The following is a 19,702-nucleotide window of genomic DNA, read 5'->3' as shown; positions in this document are numbered from 1 at the left end:
TCTGATCAGTGTAATAAAAATAATTTCAGAACAAGAGATACAAATTTCAGAATAACAAATACTTCGGAAGATAAATGAGAATCACACCTTCTGGCTCTTGGCAAAAAAAATAGTGATGGACTAAAGGTCCAAAATGAGGCATACGTTTTCATACAATGTCAATACATGAGTTTATTTTGCATGATACTTATTTACAATGGTGAGCTTCTGTTTGTGAGGGAAAGGGGGCTAGGCTGGTATTATTGATAGTGATACAAAAATAATAAGGAAAGAAAGAAAAGAGAATCAATGAAAAATTTTTAAAATACACAGAAAAGAGCCAGAGGAAGTTCATATGGGTAAAATAAACAAGTAGGCAGTTTTATTTGTAACATGTTAAATTTGACATACACTTAAAAACAAATGATATAATAGAAATGCAGAGTTTGGGATATAATCCTCTTTTTCTATTCTTTGTATATTGAAATATTCATGTTCATTGGTGCTTGTTAAATTCATAATAACCAAGAAAAGTTGTTTAAAGGCATATCTCATTATCCAATTTGAGTCCATCAGCTCTGTGCTAAGAGGTGAGGAGCATGATTCATCATTAGTCTTCTGAAGTCTTGATTGGTCACTGCACTGATCCAAGCTCTGTAGTTTCAAAGTTGTTTTCCTTGACATTCTTGAAACCAATAAAATATCATAATTGTAAAGTTCATCCTTCTAATACTGCTCACTTCACTCTGTTCATTCATCAAGGTCCTCCCAGGTTTTTCTGAATTTGTCATATTTGTCATTTCTAATTGTACAATAATATTCCCTGATATTCATATATCACACGTTCCACTATTCCCCAATTAATGGGCACCCTCTGTTTTTGGCCTTTTGGGGGTGTCTGCTTAGTATTACCTCACATACAGTTTCTTGATTTGGGAGGAAGGGTAAAGTTCCAAATTGCTTTCCAGAATTATCGAAACAGTCCATAGTTCCATCAACAATACATGAGTGTGCCCATCCTCCCCCCACCCTTTCAATGATGGCTATTTTCATCTTTTGTTATCGTAAACAATTATAGGATTATGCCATAGAACCTGAGTCGTTTTAATTTTAACTTCTCTTATTCGGGATTTGGAGCACTTTTTCAGATAGATGCTAAAGTTTATATTTCCTCCTTTGAACACTGCCTGTTCACATCTGTCAGGGGTAATTCTTTAATGCTATAGCCCTAATTCAGGAGCCAGGTTTGTGGGAGCCAAGAGGAGAATAGAATTAGGGCAAGAAACGAGAAGAAGCCCAGAGATGAGATGGAGAACAAAGCTGACATCCGCCCTTCAGCTGAGACTAGAAAAGTGTTTACCTCTTCTCCCCTCCCACATGAGTTTCAACAGGAACTGAGTCCTCAGGGTCCCCTTGATGTTTTTCCTGCTCGTGACGTCATGGAAACCACTACTGCTTATGTGGCCCTGCTACAGGAACTCAGAACCCTACACCCAGCTGGAGCAAAGGAGATCACAGGAAGAGCTAGGGATGGAGCTATGGGGGAAAGATGAGGCAGAGGGGGAAAAGGTATATTATTTGTTCCTAGTCTTAAAGCCATGGGGATAGTCCAGGACTAGACTAGGTACTAGAAAGCTGGATTAGGAATGACTAGCTACCATCATCCTGTCTACACTGGAGAGAAGAAAGGCAGGGATGAGGCAGGAACTCATTGCGGCAAGAGGGAGAGAGGCCTGAAAGAACTAGCATATTCCCCATCCCCTTTTCAGGAACCACGCAGAGCCCAAGTAGGCATTGACTGAGTGAAATAGTGAAGAATTTTATTGACTAAATAACTGGGAAAGACAGTTGTTAGTATGTAGCTGGAGTGCTGTTCCAAGTCATAAGTTCCAGCGCTCACTTATTCCTAGGCCGTTTGCCTCCAATGTGGCTATACGAATTGTCATCTCGATCTTTGAGTGGCTAAAAGATAAAGAGAAAAGAAAGTAAGGTCCGGGGTAGTTTTTTTTTTTTTTAATTTCTTGTGTTTCTTCTTTTGAAAAAGAAGAAATCTCTTCACAATCCAGAGACCTCAAAGAAATCAAAGCTATGTGTTCATGCTCCTCCCATGCCATCTGTTACTAAATTCCCAGTCTGACTCCTGATGCCCCACCCCTTACAATGCAGTGTCAAATCTCTTTAATCCTCTAGACTCAATTTCATCCCTCCCACTCTTATCCCTCTTCGTTACTCACCTGGTAGAGCGCATCATTCTGCATCAGACTCTGCTTGTCAAAAGCTGGTCAAAGAGAAACCCAGAGAAGGAGGGTCAGTAGGAGATAGCCCACAGATGTCCAGGACATGGCTGGAAAGGACTGAATCCCAAAGTCTGCCTATAAATCCACTCAGAAACATTTGCAGAGTGCTGAAGCCCTTACCATCCTATAACCTTTACTTCCTTTGGGTTGATCTTATTTATTCATTATTAAATAAACATTAAGCAACTATTAGAGATTAATAAGACATTATTATTATCCTCAAGGAATTGAAAATCTATAAGGAAAATAAGACATGTAGGGATAGGAACTGGATCTGTAACTTCATTCATATAGAAAATTCCCAAGAGGAAGCTCCCTGTACCAAAGCACCTTCTCTGTAGAGAACTGCTAAGAATTTCTAGTGATGCAAAGCCAGTTTGCCAAAGGTAGGACTTGAACCCAGGTCTTTCTAGCTCTGAGATCAGGCTCTATCCACTATAATGCACAGCTTCTCGTAAGAATGTACACAAATAAATGTAAATTAGAAGACGATAAGTAGATGAGTAATATAGAACATTATGAAATCAAATAAAGGAGAAATCACCTCCAACTAAGGAAGTCATGAAAGGCATAGAGTTTGAGCTGGATCAATAGGCTGTCAATAGATGGAAGGGAGATGTGATGGGAAGAGGGCATTTGAGGAGTATAGAACAGCAGGGGCATGGAAGTATAAATATCTAGGAGGATTTTAGAGAACGGACAGTAGTCTAGTTAGACGGCACATAAAGTATGTGAGAGTAAATACTGGTACAAGGTAGGCACTTAATAAAAGGCCGTTGATTGATAGGACTTGGTAAGAGAGATGAATTATAGACCACCTTGCATCTTAACCTGTTGACGATTTAACAGTGGTAACTCTATCTTTTTTCTTCAAGTCCCCAGCTCTACCCTCTCTAGATCACTCTCAGAATATATCCTTACTTCCTACTTTATTTAGAAGATTGAGGCTATCTAATGTGGATTTCCTAACCTTCGTTCCTCCATTCTGTTAACTCTCTCAATGTCCTTACCTAGTTTCAGAAGAAGAAATAGTAATCTTAATTTGTGAGGACTAACTCCTGCCCTTCAGTAAATGCCACTGTTCTCTTAATCTCATTCCATCTACATCTTAATAAATGCTTTTTTACTCACTCTTTCACTCATTCATTCATCTATCATCCCCTCTTTTTCATGTATCTTTAATCTCTCCTCTCTTCTGGTTCCTTCCTTTCATCTATAAGTATTCTCAGATCTCCTCTATTCTAAAAAAAACAACACCAAACTTCCCTTGACTTCACCAACCAAACAGGCAGGAGGAGGTAGTGTAAAGAATGCTGGATTTGGAGTTGAAGGATCTAGGTTCAAATCCTAGCTCTGCTGTATACTACAATGCGTGATTTTGAGCAAGTCACTGCCTTTCTCTGGGGTTCAGTTTCCTCGTAGGGAAGCAAAAATTACAAGGTAATTGTAATGTAAAATGAAGCTGTTGGACTAGATATGAGATGTTTTCCAAGTTTAAATCTATAATCTCATGACCTGTCATATGCTTTCCTCCCCCTTCAGGGCCAAAAAGAATGGTCTACATAGGCTGGCTCTACTTTCTCACCATCTACTCATTCCTCATCCTCTTGTAATTTGACTTCTGTTCCTTACTATACTACTAAAACAGTTTTCTCCAAGAACACTAATGATTACCTTATTGCTAACCTAGTCTGTCTTTCATTCTTCGACCTCTCTGTGTATCCTGTTAAACACTTCCTCCTTCTTGACACCCAATATCCTCCTTTGGTTTCTGTGCACATGGTTCTTCTATCATCTTTCTGACTACTTACTCCTCTTTCATCCTTATTGTTTACTCAGCCCTCTCCCCCTAACTAATCATTAATTTATTCCAAGGTTAGATCTTTGGCCCTCTCTTCTTTCTACACTTTCCCCCTTATTAGATGCATCTACTCCCATAGTTATTTAAATAATTACTATTAACATATTGTCCTGCCAACCTCTCAAATGTAACATGTCCAAAACTGAATTTATCTTCCCCCTAAACTCATTCTTTCCCCATCACCTTTATTCCTGTTGATAGTACCATCATCTTCCCAGTAACCCAAAGTAGTAACTTCAGAGTCAAAATTGACTCTTCCTTCTTCCTTATTGTCTATATCCAGTTAGTGACCAAGTCCTACTGATTCCACTCCAGCAACAGCTCTGTAATCTGTCCCTTTCTTTCTATTCTCACTGCAACCATGCTAGTTAAGGCTCTCATCCCTTACTGCCTAGACTCTTATGATGACCTATCAGCTCTCCCTGACTCCAATTTAGTCTTCTTCCAATCCATCCATGACACTGCTGCCCAAATAATGTACCACCTCTGCTCAAAAACTTTCAGTGTTTATTACCTAGCAAACATAGAATAAACTCTTGACACTGGAACTCAAGACCTCCACAATCTGGTTCCTGCTGGTTTTCCAGTTTTATCCCATGCTATTTCATTCTTATATCAGACTTGGTGTATCCTACATTATACCCAAACAAGACTGCTTTCAGTCTTCTGTTCTCAAATTGCCTTAGAGTCATGGTTTGGCAGAGCTAATGGGGGGAACTATAGAAATCATCTATTCCAACCCCCTCATTTTCATATGAGGAAATTGAAACACCAAGCCATTCAAGTGATTTGTCCAAGATCAACACAGCAAGTAAGCATCACAACTGATACTTTAACCCATGTCTCTTCATTCCTAATTTGGTGTTTATACCATGCAGCTTTCTTTTCTAGTCTCCATGCCTTTGCCCTCATATTGGTCTGTTCAAGGTCCTCTCTTTTTTCTCATGTGTCATTTCTTTCTTTGTGAAGCCTTGTCTGTCCCCTAGCCCCTGCTCACTTACTGAAACTGGAAATGGTATCTCCCTGATTAAATTGACCTTACTTCTTTTTCTGGACATCTCCTTTATAGTTTTGTGATCTGTATCTATTTCTTACTTTGCTCATATTAGATTATAAACTCTTTGAAGGTGGGATCTATATCATATCTATGAACTTCTAATACCTACACTGAGTAGGTAATTAATAAGTGTTTGCTGGATTAAATTTATTCTGTAGGCAATGGTGATTAAACAGTAGAATAACATGATGGGGGAGGGAGAATATCCCAAGGAAAACATGTAGGGATGAGCCTGTTCTCTGACCCCTTGATAAAGGACATGCATAACCACCCTCATGGGTCTTGATGAACCCTCACAATAAAGTTTCATATTAAGAAATTAATCTGGTAGCAGGGGAAAACCTGGAAGGAACCTTATGGAAAATCTTGGTTATGAACAGTTGAACCTAACAGATGCCTACTTTGTCCCCTTCCTCTTGCATTATCTTGTGCATGTCAGAGTTGCTCCAACTCACCTGCTGGAAGATACTCTTCCTCATGCCCTACAAAGCAGTAGATTCCAATAGCCAGAATAACAGTGGCAATAACGTTAGCAATGAGAACACCAATCAGGGAGCCCGTGTTCAATTCCACACAGTTCTGGCACACTGTAGGGAGGAAAAAAACAGATGTTCCCTCAATGTCAGAAAATGCTCCCTGATGGACCCCTTTGCCCACCTCAAGACAGAGGCCTCAGCCCAGTGCAAGACCTAGCTATCCCCCCCACTTCTCCCTCACAATAATCTCTCATCCCAAAAATCTATGGGGTACATCTGGAGCTCTCAGCTTTGGGAGGGATGAACAAGACAGTTTTCTTCATCATGCCAGAAGCTCCAGGCCCTAAATTGACTCACTAGACCTCATCCAGAGAGCCTAGCTTTCTTTCTTACTCCCAGGACCATGGAAGGTATGTTTTAGATCATATGGATTACTATCTCAGCTCAGGAAGATTTGGATTCCAGCCCTTACCATACAGAGCTCCCCTCATCCCCCAACCAAGAAGCTCACAGTCATTACAACTAGGAAGGAAGGGGTCAGGGGGTAAGGTAAACATAGGGAAGGGATTGATGCTCATACTTCGAAAATAAACATGCAGTTTAGGAGAGTCCTTATTCTTCTCATTAGTACATTGATATATTCCTCTGGGATCCTGAGTTTTTTTTCCCAAGTCCGCCCTTGTATTGTTTGGATGTTCCTTTTCTGATGATTCCCCAAAGACATTCCATGAGAATTCTGTGCTGTTGCACTTCAGAAAGATCTTGTCTTCAGTTTCCACCACTGATATGGATAAGGATTTGTCTAAGGAAACAAAAATTACAATTACGTGGCCCCTATGGCCAAGAGGCAAAGTGGGGAGAAAGATAGGGGGAAGTGAAGAAAGCAGGGAAAGGACTATTCTTCACTTCTGCCATTCCTGTTAATGAGTCGACAGCCAATAACTATCAGGGATTGAGTCCTCATCATGTGTTTTCTGTAGGTACAGAGAAAGGAAGAGGCATAGTCCCTATTCTCCAAGAAGATCAAAGTTTAATGATATACCTCAGTTAGAGAATGTCTAAACCAATTATGGTATATGAATGTGATGGAATACTACTATGCCGTAAGAAATTATGAAAGGGATGGTTTCAGAGCAACCTAGGAAGACTTCCATGAACTGATGCAAAGTAAAGTATAAGCAAAAGCAGGAGAATAATTTGTGCAATAACAACATTGAGTTATTTAAGTTATTATATATAATATATATTATTATGAGTTATTTAAGAATTCTGATAAACACAGCTGTCAGCCATGATGCTAGAGGACTTGGAATCCTCTAGGATAAAGAATGTTACTACCCCTTGACAGGCAAGGTGAAAGACTCAGAGTGCAGACTGAGGAACACATATCTGGACATAACCAATGTGGGGAATCTACATTGGTTGACTGTATATGTGTTACAGAAAAAAAGGGGAGCAGGAAGGGAGAAAGAGAGGGAGGGAGGAAGGAAGAAGGAAGGAAAGAAGGAAGGAAGGAATCTAATGAGACAGACAGAACTTAGGCAGACGGAATGGACTTTCAGTCACTCAAAAAGCAGAATAAATACAAAGACATAATACAAACTGAGTAAATGTGCACTGGTGAGGGGGAAGGGAGAGGGAGCTCACCGCATAAGAGAATCCCCCAGCCTTTGCCTGAAGGCTCCCAGTGAGAGAGAGAGCCCACAGTCACTTTGGGATAGAGACAGAGCCAAAATTTGCTTCTTTGTAATTCCTACCCAGCCTCTGGGTCAAGCATTCAGTCTTACTCTTCTTCCCCATGACAGCCCTTCAAGTACTTGAAGACAGCTCTCATGGCCTCCCTAAACCTTCTCTTCTTCAGGATAAATGTCCCCAGTTGGATTAGCTTGATCTGGAAAGATTTCCAGGAGGAAATGAGCACAGATTTAAAGTAGGAAAAGGACTTTAATTGAAGATTGAGGCAGACAGGCCCCTGCTGAAGACATTTCTCCAATTATACCACCTCTCCAACCAGAATGCCCCTATTTTACAGGATGATCCATAAAACATGCATACTCCCTTTCTCTCATTAGTCTCCACTCACACCTCCCCCATCCCCGCCTCACTCCACCCTCCCAAAAAAAGCCTAAAACACTGGAAGAATCTCCCTTGGTCAGGGTGAGATAAGGGCATGCCATGGCTTGCAGAGACCTTAAGGATTTGAGGTGGAGTCCATCACCTCCAAACCACTCAACTCCCACTGTTCACAGGCTCTAATTCTTTAAAATCCAGTAATATTTTGTCTTCCCAGAGTTGGAGAATCCAAATAACTTACCTCTATCATCTGCCTGGACCACAAAGTCTGTGGAAAGAAAGAACACAGATTCAATTAGGCACAATCTATTCAAAACATACAAAAAAGTGCCCTAACAGTCCTGAGGTGCCTTTTCCATTTCAGGGCAGCTAGGTGGTACCATGGATACAGCACCAGTGCAGGAGTCAGGAGGACCTGAGTTCAAATCTCACCTCAGACACTTGACATTCAATACCTGTGTAACTTTGGGCAAGTCACTTAACCCCCATTGCCTCATCCTGAGTCATCTCCAGTCATCCTGATGAATATCTGGTCACTGGATTCAGATGGTTCTGGAGGAGAAGTGAGGCTGGTAACCTGTACAGCCCTCACTCAGAACAAAGTCAAGTGAAAGTCATGTCATCATTTCTCTAATGGCATGGTCTTCCTCGGCAACAAAGGGCAAACACAAGCCTTTTCCATTTGGTTCAACAATTTTGTTTTTCTTTCCTTCCCCTCCATATCTCCTTAGAAGTTCCTTATATTATATTAAGGAAAAAACCATATATATATATATATATATATATATATATATATATATATATATATATATATATATATATATATATATATATATATATATATATATATATATATATATATATATATATATATATGTATATGTATATATATCAGCGAAAATGAAAAATCTAAGCCTTCCCTGCTGCACGCACACACACACACACACACACACACACACACACACACACAAAATTATAAACTCAAGGAAAACACTTTCTTGATCCTTAGTAGGAGTGGGGGTCCACAGGTGTGGAATATTGTTTACAACATTAATTTTTTTTCACAGTGCTGATTGATTTTTTTTCACTTCTCTAAAAAAAAAAAAAACAACTTTGTTATAAGGGATGGATCCCTGAAGGAGATACAGGAGACAATATTGGTGATGTAAAAAAAAAAAATCAACAAAACAATCTATTTTAAAAATAAATTCCTCAAGGACAGAGGTCATGCCCCTCTGACAGCAGCTTAATGTAACCCTTATCTGTACTTGATAAATGCTTATTGAATTGAACTCAATTGAGTTTCCATGAGTTTGGCCCTAGATTTCCAATGGCAAGAGGCAGGAGGGGAAGGAGGTATAGATTCAGAGTGAGACATTTTTCCAGCCTAAGATGACTTAGGAAATTGGCAGGAGAAGTTTTTGACACAGGGAGTAGGATCCAGCCCAAAGCACATGGAGGCAATATCAGTAATGGGCCTTGGAGGCAAATGCTACACTGGCAGCAGCAGCATCTTAGAAAGAGATTATAGGGTTGCAGGTTACAAAATAAACCCAGATAAATCATCTGCATTTCTATATATTACTAACAAAGCCCAACAGCAAGAGATAGAAAGAGAAATCCCATTTAAAGCTATGGTAGACACTATAAAATATGTGGGAGTATACCTGCCAAAACAAACTCAGGGACTATATGAACACAAGGACAAAATAGTTTTCGCACAAATAAAGTCAGGTCTGAGTAAGTGGAAAAACATCAGTTGCTCGTGGGTAGGCTGAGCTAATATAATAAAAATGACAATTCTACCCAAATTAATTTACTTATTCAGTGCCATAACAATCAAACTACCAGATAATTATTTTCTAGAGCTAGAAAAAATAATATCAAAATTAATCTGGAAGAACAAAAGGTACAGAACATCAAGGAAACTAATGAAAAGAAATGCTAGGGAAGGTAGCCTAGCCCTACTAGATCTCAAATTGTACTATAAAGCAGCAATCATCAAAACTACTTGGTACTGGTGAAGAAATAGAAGGATAGACCAGTGGAATAAGTTAGGTACTCAAGACACAGTAGTCAATGAATATAGCAATCTACGGTTTGATAAACTCAAGGACCCCAGTTTCTGGGAAAAGAACTCAGTGTTTGATAAAAAATTGCTGGGAAAACCTGGGTAACAGTGTGACACAAACTGGGCAGAGATTAATGCCTGACACCGTACATAAGAATAAAGTTCAAATGCATACATGTTCTAGATATAAAGACTGATACTATAAACAAATTAGGGGAGCAAGGAACAGTGTATTTGTCTGATTTATGAAGAACGGAGAAATTTTTGACCAAACAAGAGACAGAGAACATTATGAAGTACAAAATGGATAATTTTGATTACATTAAATTGAAAAGTTTTTGCACAAACAAATCCAATGCAATCAAGATTAGGAGGGAAGCAGAAAACTGGGAAAGAATTTTTGTAACTAGCGTCTGTGATAAAAAGCCTCATTTCTAAAATATACTGAGAACTGAGTCAAATTTACAAGAATACAAGTCATTACCCAATTGATAAATGGTCAAATGATATGAACAGGCAGTTTTCAGAAGAAGAAATTAAAGCTATCTATAGTCATATGAAAAAAATGTTCATATGAAAAAATCACTATTGATTAGAGAAATGCAAATCAAAACAACTCTGAGGTACCACATCACACCTATCAGATTGGCTATCAGGACAAAACAGGAAGATGATAAATGTTGGAGAAGATGTGGGAGAGTTGGAATACTAATTCATTGTTGGTGGAGTTGTGAGCTGATCCAACCATTCTGAAGAGCAATTTGGAACTCTCCCCAAAGGGCTACAAAAATGTGCATACCCTTTGACCCAGCAATATTGCTTCTAGGACTGTATCCCAAAGAGACCATAAAAATGGGAAAGGGTCCCACATGTACAAAAATATTTATAGCAGTTCTCTTTGTGGTGATCAAAAACTGGAAATCAAAGGGATACCCATCAATTGGAGAATGACTGAACAAGTTGTGATAGATGAATGCAATGGAATACTATTATGCTATAACAAATGATGAACAGGAAGACTTCAGAGAGACCTAGAGGGACTTATATGAACTGATACTAAGCGAAAGGAGCAGAACCAGGAGAACTTTGTACACAGCAACAACCACAGTGTGTGAGAAATTTTTCTGGTAGACTTAGCCCTTCACAGCAATGCAAGGACCTAAAAAATTCCCAGTGGATTCTTGAGGCAAAACATCTTCCATATCCAGAAAAAGAACTATGGAATTGGATCACAGAATGAAGCAGACCATTTTCTCTTGTGTTATGTCTTGTTTTGTCTTATGGTTTCTCCCATTCTTTTTAATTCTTCTATGCAACTTGACTAAAGTGAAAATGTATTTAATAGGAATGCATGTGTAGAACCTATATAAGACTGCATGCCATCTTGGAGAAGGAGTGGGGAGGGAGTAGAAAAAATCTAAAATATATGGAAGTGATTGTAGAAACTGAAAACAAATAAAATAATTTAAAATTATAAAAAAGAAAGAGATTATAGAGGGTCCTTTGCTGGTACTTAATAGCTCCTTAAAAATTAGAATTGGACATCTGGTAGCTAATGACTTCATGATATATCAAGAAACAATAAAACAAAGTCCAAAGAATTAAAAAATTGAAGAAAATGTGAAATACCATTGGAAAAACAACTGATCAGGAAATGAATTAAGGAGAGATAATTTAAGAATTACTAGACTTCCTGAAAGCCATGATCAAAGAAAGAACCTGAATATTATACTTCAAGAAATTATCAGGGAAAACTGTTCCAATATCCTAGAACTAAAGGGTAAAACATAAATTGAAAGAATCCACCAATCTCTACAAGAGATCCCAATTCCCAGGAATATCATAGCCAAATTCCAGAATGCCCAGGTCATGGAGAAAATATTGTAAGCAGCCTGAAGGAAATCATTTAAATACTGTGAAACCATAGTCAGGATCACACAAGATTTAGCAGCTTCCACATTAAAAGAGTGCAGGGATTGAAATATGATATTCAGGAGGGCTGACTACAATCAAGAATCACCTACTCAGAAAAACTGAGTATTATTTTCAGAATAAAAAAAAAAAAAGAATAAGGAAATAGAGGACTTCCAAACATTCCTGATGAAAAAAAAAAGCTGAATGGAAAATTTGACATTCAAATAGAAGACTCAAGAGAGGTATAAAATAGTAAACATGAAAGAGTAATCATAAAAGACTCAATAAACTATTTATATTTCTGTATGGGAAGATGATACATATAACTCCTAAGAATTTTATCATTATCAGGACGGTTAGAAAGAGTCTACATAAACAAAGGGCATGAGTGTGAGTTGATTATGTTGGGGTGATCTCAAAAAAATGAAAAGGTGAAAAAAGAAGGGAGAAGGGAGAGGTAGAATGAGGAAATTTTTCTCATATAATAGAGGCTTGCAAGGAAGAGCTTTTATAAAGGATGGGGAAATGGAGAGGGGGGTAGTGGGCAATGCTTGAACCTCACTCATCAAAATTGGTTCAAAAAGAGAAAAATATATATACACACTCAGCTGGATATAAAAAACTATCTTATTCAATAGAGATATGAGAGGGGAAGAGGATAAGAGATGTGGGGGAAGGGAAGATTAAAGGGAGGACAGAATAAGGGAAGTAGTGATCAACAGTGAAACAGACTTTTGATGAGGGACAAGATAAAAAGAGAAAGAGCAGCATAAACAGAAGAAAATAGGATGAAGGTAATCACACAGTAATCATAACTATGAATGGGAAAGGGAGGAACTCACATATAAGACAGAAACAGATACAGATTAGATTAGAAATCAGAATCCAAAGACGTGATGTTTATAAAAGACACACTTGAAATGGACAGGCACTGAGTTAAAATAAAGGGCCAGAGCAGATTATGCTTCAGCTGAAATAAAAAAGGCAGGATTAACAATCATGGTCTCAGACAAAGCAAAAAACAAAAACAGAACTAATTAAAAGAGATAATCAGGGAAACTACAATTTGCTAAAATGTAACAGACAAGTAATAACAAAAATTTTTACAGCAAGTTTCTCTGTTAAAAGCCTCATTTCTCAAATACATAAGGAATTGTGTCAAATTTATAAAAATAGGAGCCATTCCCTAATTGATAAGCATTCAAAGTATATGAATAGACCATTTTCAGGAGAAATCAAAGTTATTTATAGTCATACAAAAATGCTCTAAATCACTATTGATTGGAGAAATACAAACTAAAACAATCACTTCATACCTGTCAGAAATAACAAATACTAATAAATTGTTGGCATAGTTGTATACTGGTCCATAATGGAGAACAATTTGGAACTATGCCCAAAGGACTATAAAACTGTGCATATCTTTTGACTCAGCAATACCACTACTAGGTCTGTACTCCCAAAGAGATCAAAGGAAAAGGAAAAGGACCTCAATGTACAAAAATATTTGTAGTTGCTCTTTTTGTGATGTCCAAGAATTGAAAATTAGGGGATGCTCATCAATTGACGAATGGCCAAACAAGTTGTGTCATATGATTGTGATGGAGTACTATTCTGCTATAAAAAATGTGGAGCGGGGTGGTTTCAGAAAAAAAAAAAAACATGGCAAGATCTATATGAACTGATACAAAGTAAAGTGAGAAGAACTGGAACATCATTGAACACAGTAACAGCAACATTTTATTGATGATCAACTATGAAATTCTTGGCTACTCTAAGACAGTGATCTGAGACAATTCCAGAGGAGTCATGATGAAAAAATTCTATCCACCTCCAGAGAGAAAACTGATGAACTCTGAGTGCAAATTGAAGTATAATTTTCTTGCTTCTTTTATTTTTTTATGTGATATGGCTAATATGGAACTGTTTTACATGATTTCACATAGATAATTTATTGATATAATTTTGCTTGCCTTCTCAGTGGAGGGCTGGGAGAGAGAGAGTGAATTTGGAATTCAAAATTTAAAAAGAAAAGATTGTTTTAAAATTTAATAAATAATAAACTTGAAAACAAAAAAAAATCTAAAAAAAATAAAAGATGGTGTTAAAACGGGATTGGTTCCTCATAGCGGACCTCAGGGAGTCAGTATAGGACTCTGGTGTAGCCAACACATATCTAAATTTATTCCTTAGCTATGTAACTTCAGACATTTCATTTCATCAATTATCCAGGAGTAGTGAGGTTCTTGGAGAGTAACTATCACACCAAATGAGTTATACATCAGAATATTAATTTATACATTTTTCCAGTGGGAGACATTTATGTCTAATAACCCAATATTAGTCATCAAGGGTATCCCTCTCTTGTGACCAGCTCTCTTTTTCCCAGCTTCCATGCAGACCACCACCATTCTGCTAGGATATTACCTGGGGCATGTTGCAATTAATTAAAAACAAAACTCATTTTACTTCACAGTAATGTCTGACATTTGTATAACCTCAATTCCATTTTTAGATTGATGTCTTCCTGAGGTGGTTTCCAGGGACATTCTGGTCTCTACGATAAGATAAAGGAGACATCTTAGTATCACAAAATATCTCTCAGGGTGAGTTTGTTAGTTTTAAGCTTAGTTTATATGTGTGAATTCAAAGGAGCTATCTGTAATGACAGGGTTTAACCAGGGTTCTCTTTTTTTTTAAACTCTACCTTCTTTATTTGTCACTTCATCAGTCCTCATGGGTCCAATTATCACCGTTCAGAGAATTCCTAGCTCTATATATCCATCCCTAGTCTCTCCTAAGCTCTCGTTTCTTCCTGCTGTTCCTCAGATACATTTCATTCTCCACCTCCATGCCTTCTGTCCCTGGAATGCCCCCCCTCCCTTAGTTTCCTTCAAAGCTCAGCACAAACGCTACTTCCCCCATGATGCCCTTGTGGCTCCCTCCAGATGATGGATCTTCTCTGTGAAGTTACTTCGAGTTTATTCTGTTTACATTGATCTATCTGTCACTTCCTTCTGAAGGAATGTAAGCTCCTTGAGGTCAAGGGCTGTTTCATTTTGTCTTTGTAACTCTAATGTCTAGTATAGTGCTCAAGAGACAGTAAGGGCAAAATCAATGTTTGTTGATTGGTTGGTTGCTTGATACTTGGTGCAGCTTTGTTAACATTAGCAGAGGGGCGGGGGGAGAGGGAGAGGGAGAGGGAGAGAGGGAGGGAGAGGGAGGGAGAGGGAGAGAGAGAGACAGAGACAGAGACAGAGACAGAGAGAAAGAAGGGAAAGGGAGGCTAAAAATATCCCCTCACATCAAAGGAATTAAACTAATCCCTCTATTTCCAACCTTAGCTGAGCTATTCATGATCCAAATATTCAAAGACAGCTAGGATTTGTTTATTCCAAAAGTGAGCATCCAGTTACCTTTGTCTACCTTAGGTAAAGTTCAACAGGGAGACTGGGGGGTGAGAAAGGAACAAGCATTTATTAAATGCCTACTACAATGTGCCAGGGCAGCTGGTGGCACCATAGTGCACAGAGCCCTGGGCCTGGAGTCAGGAAGACTCATCATCCTGAGTTCAAATCAGGCTTCAGAAACTTACTAGCTGTATGACCGTGAATGTGTCATTTAAACTTGTTTGTGTCAGTTTCCTCATCTTCAAAATGAACTGGAGAAGGAAATGGCAAACCACTGCAGTGTCTTTTCCAAGAAAACCCCAAAAGGGTCAGACAGGCCTGAAATGACTGACTAGCAACTATGTGCCAGGAGCTGTGCTAAGTGTTTTACCAATATTATCTTATTTGATCCTCACAACAACCTACAAGGTTGGTGCTATCATTATTACCATTTTACAGTTTCCTCAACTGAGGTTAAGTAATATGCACAGGGTCACACAGCTGAGTTTTAATTCAGGTCTTCCTGACTCTAGACCCAGGGCTGTATCCCCTGTACCACCTAGCTGCCTCTAGCAGAGGTTCCCACACCCCCTCAAATATCTGTGTACTATCCAAAACTAGTCTTTTGCTTAGACCAAGCTGGTTGCCACAAACTCTAAGGAAAATGTATGTTTTATATCCTTTTTTATACAAGTGAACATTCCACTAGTGGTTTATCTGCTATCCGTAAATCTTCTAGTTAGATCAACTTAGTGTGAGGCTTTGTCTTCTCATCTGCAAAATGAAGGTCATAGGCTGGATGACCCCACAGTCCCTCCTAGCTCTGAACCTATGATTTTAAGGAAATCTATGTCTTTTGAACTCCTTGAGTCTGATGTAAATATTTTGTTCTTATCTATGTTGATTATTATTAGATTCAAATTATAGTATGGTATTTTCTGACCTTTTGCTACAGGAACTAACTATGAAGTGCAAGGACATCATCTATATAATACAAAAGGCTATGCTTCTTGAATTCTTCAAGTCTTGGTTTAGAAATGCCAAAGATGCCAAGATCTTCTTTTTCAAATTTCTAAGGTGTACCTGACCTCTCAGAAAACTATAGTTATCTCTTCCACATCTTAATTTTCCCCATTGTGGTTTTGATATATCACAGGTTGGCACAAGAAATTAAATGGGAACTTCTTGAGAGTTTTGCAGAAACTGCAGACAACATGTAAAGGCCGGCAAACAACACAAAAAAGTTTAGAAACTCAGGAATACATAAAATATGTGTGTAGTATGATATAATATCAACATATTTTATCTTCTAATACCATAATAATTTAAACTTCTCTGTTACAAAGGAAGGGACAAAAAATTATACAGGGATTTTCCAGATTGCACCACTGACCCCCATGATGTGGAAGGGATGACTGTACTTCACATAGAAACCTCAGCTACCCCAGGGTAAGTCACCTCTTGATTTGTCCCAACCTTCTAAATTACTAGCTTGATAATACAAGACTCCCCACCACCACACACACATAACACAAATCCAACACTAAAACAACTGAATCATAGTTACTTTCTGGAAAACAGTAGACATTTGATTAGATGCTAGGTCACAGAGAGAAGGGGGAGATGGAATGTCTGCCCATCCTCTGTCTTTGGGCTTCTGAGCACCATGATGAGGGCAGGATGTGTTCTCCATCTTGCCCAGGCTCAAGAAGCCAAAAGATGAAGGAACGAGTTGACTTCTCTCTTAATTCCTCATCCTGAGCACCATGTTAATCTGAGCTAGCGATTCAACATTGGCCAATGTAATTGTATATAATTGTTGAATCTTGGAACTGGAAGGGACCCCAGAGATTGTATAGCCCAGGGGTTCTTTTTTGTGTCCAGAACCCCTGGGGAAGTCTGATGAAGCTTATGGGCTCCTCAGAATAATGTTTTTAAGTGCATAAAATACATATGATCACAAAGGAAACCACATATATTAAATATAGTTATCGACCTATTTTTTAAAATCCACAAACCCCAAATCTAGTCCAGTCTCTTCATTTTACAGATAAAGAATCTGAAGCTCAAGCAAGATGGAGCAACTTCCCAGGGATACACAGTAAACCAATGTCAGAGCTTGGATTCCTAACCCCTGAGATTGTCCTCTTTACAGCACACTCGCTGGCAGGAGAGCAATAACTTAGAAAGTCTATCCCCATGGGAGAGTGGAAGAACACTAAAAGTCTTGGAGGGAAGAGATATGCGTTTGAATTCTAGTTCTGCCACTTCATTAGCCAGGTGAACTTGAGCAAGGAATTTTTATTCTCTCTGAAATAGGGGTGATAATCATACGTGCACTACCTTCTTCACAGAGTTATGAGGGTCAAATGAGACAACATGCTTTGTCAACCTTAGAACAGTATTTAAAATATGAACCATAATTATCAAGCCCAAGATGAGGACAATAGAATCTTCTAATATGGTGGTGTCAAACTCAAACAAAAATAGATCCATGAAGTCACATATTCACTTAGAAAACCAAAAAGAAATATTACCTATGTGGAACTTTTGTTTACTTTGTTAAACATTTCCCAATTATGTTTTAGTCTGGTTTGGGTTGCACTAGGGAGTTTGTTTGGGGTTGGCTTGGTTAGTAGGTGTGAGTTTGATATTTCTGCATATCTGAGGTCTCTGGCTTTGGCCAGACTGAGACAGAGACCCCACAAGGGAAAGGAAGGAAAACGAGACATTGACGTTACTCAGGTTCTGCCCTTACTGGTGGCTCCCTCCCTTACTCCTAGGAGGACTCCAGAAAAACTGAGGCTCTGAATATGGAAAAAGAATTTCCAAGTACTCCTTTGTGAGGCCACACTGGGATGAGGACCCAAAAATGCCTCACCCTAACAAGTGGCTCCTTCCCCAAGTTCCCTCTCCTTAGTTTCCCACCCATTTTGAAAATCTTACCCAGGAAAAGAATGATGGTCAGGATCAGGCCAGACAGACACAAGTCCTGCTTCATACTCCACCTGTAGATCTTCTGCACAGTCATGGAACCAGCTGCCTCTATGAAGGTCCACCCACTCTCTTCCTGTATTCCTCAGGCCTTCCAGAAAAGGTAAGAGGTGCTGGGTAGAACCCAGCAAGTTCACAACCACTTTTCTGAAGTGTGAGTGAGGAGAGATCACCAGAGTGAGCAGTGTTGGGGGAGGGAGGACAGGAAAGGAGCAGGTGCAAACTGATCTTTCTGTGCAGGAAGCCTTCAGATACTGGGTAAAGAGAGGAAACAGAGGGCAAAGAAATATGCTAGAACTCTCTAAGAGGAGTGTGGGGTGTTCAAAGCAAGGGGAGAGTGCTGAGATTGTAAAGACTCTGAGACCAAGGTATTCTCTTACATGAAGCAATAGAAAGAAATGAAAATTGCATAATTATAATTAGCAATAGTTGGTCAGTAAACATTTATGAAGTGCCTACTGTGTGCTGGATACAACAGTAAGGTCTGGAGATACAACAGGCTAAAGACAGTCCCTCCATTCAAAGAGCTCACAATCTAATGGGGGAGAAAACATGCAAAGAGCTACGTACGAACAAACTATATAGAGGAAAAATTAGAGATAATTAACAGAGAGAAGAAACTAGAATTAAGGGAGATGGGGAAAGTAGGGTTTTAGTTGGGACTTGAAGCCAGAGAAGCCAGGTAATGTGATGGTCAGTAAAACGTCTAGAAGTGTTGTATAGGAGGAAAGCAAAGAGGACATTATAGCTGGTAGAGATCGTGGAAGGGAGGAATGTATAAGAATACTGGAAAGGTAGGTGAGTGAATCCAATCTGAAGAACTTTAAACTCTAAAAAAAGATTTTACATTTGTACCTGGAGGTAAAAGATTTTTGTTGTTGGCATGGCATGTCCAACTCTTCATGACCTCATTTGAGATTTTCTTGGCAGGGAAAATCTTGCCATTTCCTTCTACAACTCATTTTGCAGATGAGGAAATTGAAGTAAACAGGGATAAGCCCAGGGTCACATATCCAGTAAATGTCTGAGACCAAATTTGAACTTAGGTCTTCCTGACTCCAGGCTTGGTGCTCTATCTGCCAGGAGACCCCAAGGTAACAAAGAGTCGCTAGAATTTATTAGTGGCAGCATGACAGAGTCAGACCTGGGCTTTAGGACAATTATTTGAGCAGCTTAGAGGATGGATTGAAGTGAGGGAGAGGAGACCTGAGGCAGGGAGATGAAAAAAGAGGCTATTGCAATAGTCCAGGAGAGAACTAATTAGAGCCTCAAGTAGGATAACGGCTCTGGATGGAGAGAAGTGGAGAAATGCAGGAGCTGTGGAGTTGAGAGTCTAATGAGAATAATTTTTAAAAACAAATTTGTAGAGCATTTTAAAGTTTTCAAAGTGCTCATTTGACAAGTGAGGTAACTGCAAAGTTTAGTGACTTGCCTATTATCACCTTACTAATGAGGGTCCAGTTCTGACCGGGACTCTTGATTCCAGGTCTCCCTTTTTAACCACTATGACAAACTGTCATGAAATTTGAGGATCTCCCTAAGCGAAGAGGCCAAAGACATTCCTGGAGACATGCAGGGCATCCCCAACCGG

General features: G+C 38.9%; 1 protein-coding gene across 1 annotated transcript; it reads right to left on the bottom strand.

Annotated features, from left to right (window-relative positions):
• Positions 1–1,778: 1,778 nt before the first annotated feature.
• CD3D (CD3 delta subunit of T-cell receptor complex) lies at positions 1,779–19,613 on the bottom strand. The gene is made up of 6 exons (XM_072613078.1): positions 18,064–19,613; positions 7,985–8,011; positions 6,251–6,472; positions 5,650–5,781; positions 2,214–2,257; positions 1,779–1,941 (listed from the first exon to the last, which is right to left on the bottom strand). The coding sequence occupies exons 1-6, from the start codon at positions 18,146–18,148 to the stop codon at positions 1,876–1,878; spliced, it is 576 nt and encodes a 191-aa protein (XP_072469179.1). The 5' UTR covers positions 18,149–19,613; the 3' UTR covers positions 1,779–1,875.
• Between the last annotated feature and the right edge of the window lie 89 nt (positions 19,614–19,702).

Source organism: Notamacropus eugenii, chromosome 5, assembly GCF_028372415.1.
Source record: "Notamacropus eugenii isolate mMacEug1 chromosome 5, mMacEug1.pri_v2, whole genome shotgun sequence".
Taxonomy (NCBI): Eukaryota; Metazoa; Chordata; class Mammalia; order Diprotodontia; family Macropodidae; genus Notamacropus; species Notamacropus eugenii.
Note: the sequence above shows the minus strand (reverse complement) of the source record. Positions and strands in the feature narration are given on the sequence as shown.

Coding starts and splice junctions, on each gene's coding strand:
- CD3D (XM_072613078.1), bottom strand. CDS start 18,148: ATGACTGTGCAGAAGATCTACAGGTGGAGTATGAAGCAGGACTTGTGT. Junction 6,473..7,984: donor GGTCCAGGCAGATGATAGAG/GTAAGTTATTTG, acceptor TTGTTTCCTTAG/ACAAATCCTTATCCATATCA. Junction 2,258..5,649: donor GGAAGAGTATCTTCCAGCAG/GTGAGTTGGAGC, acceptor CTCTTTGACCAG/CTTTTGACAAGCAGAGTCTG.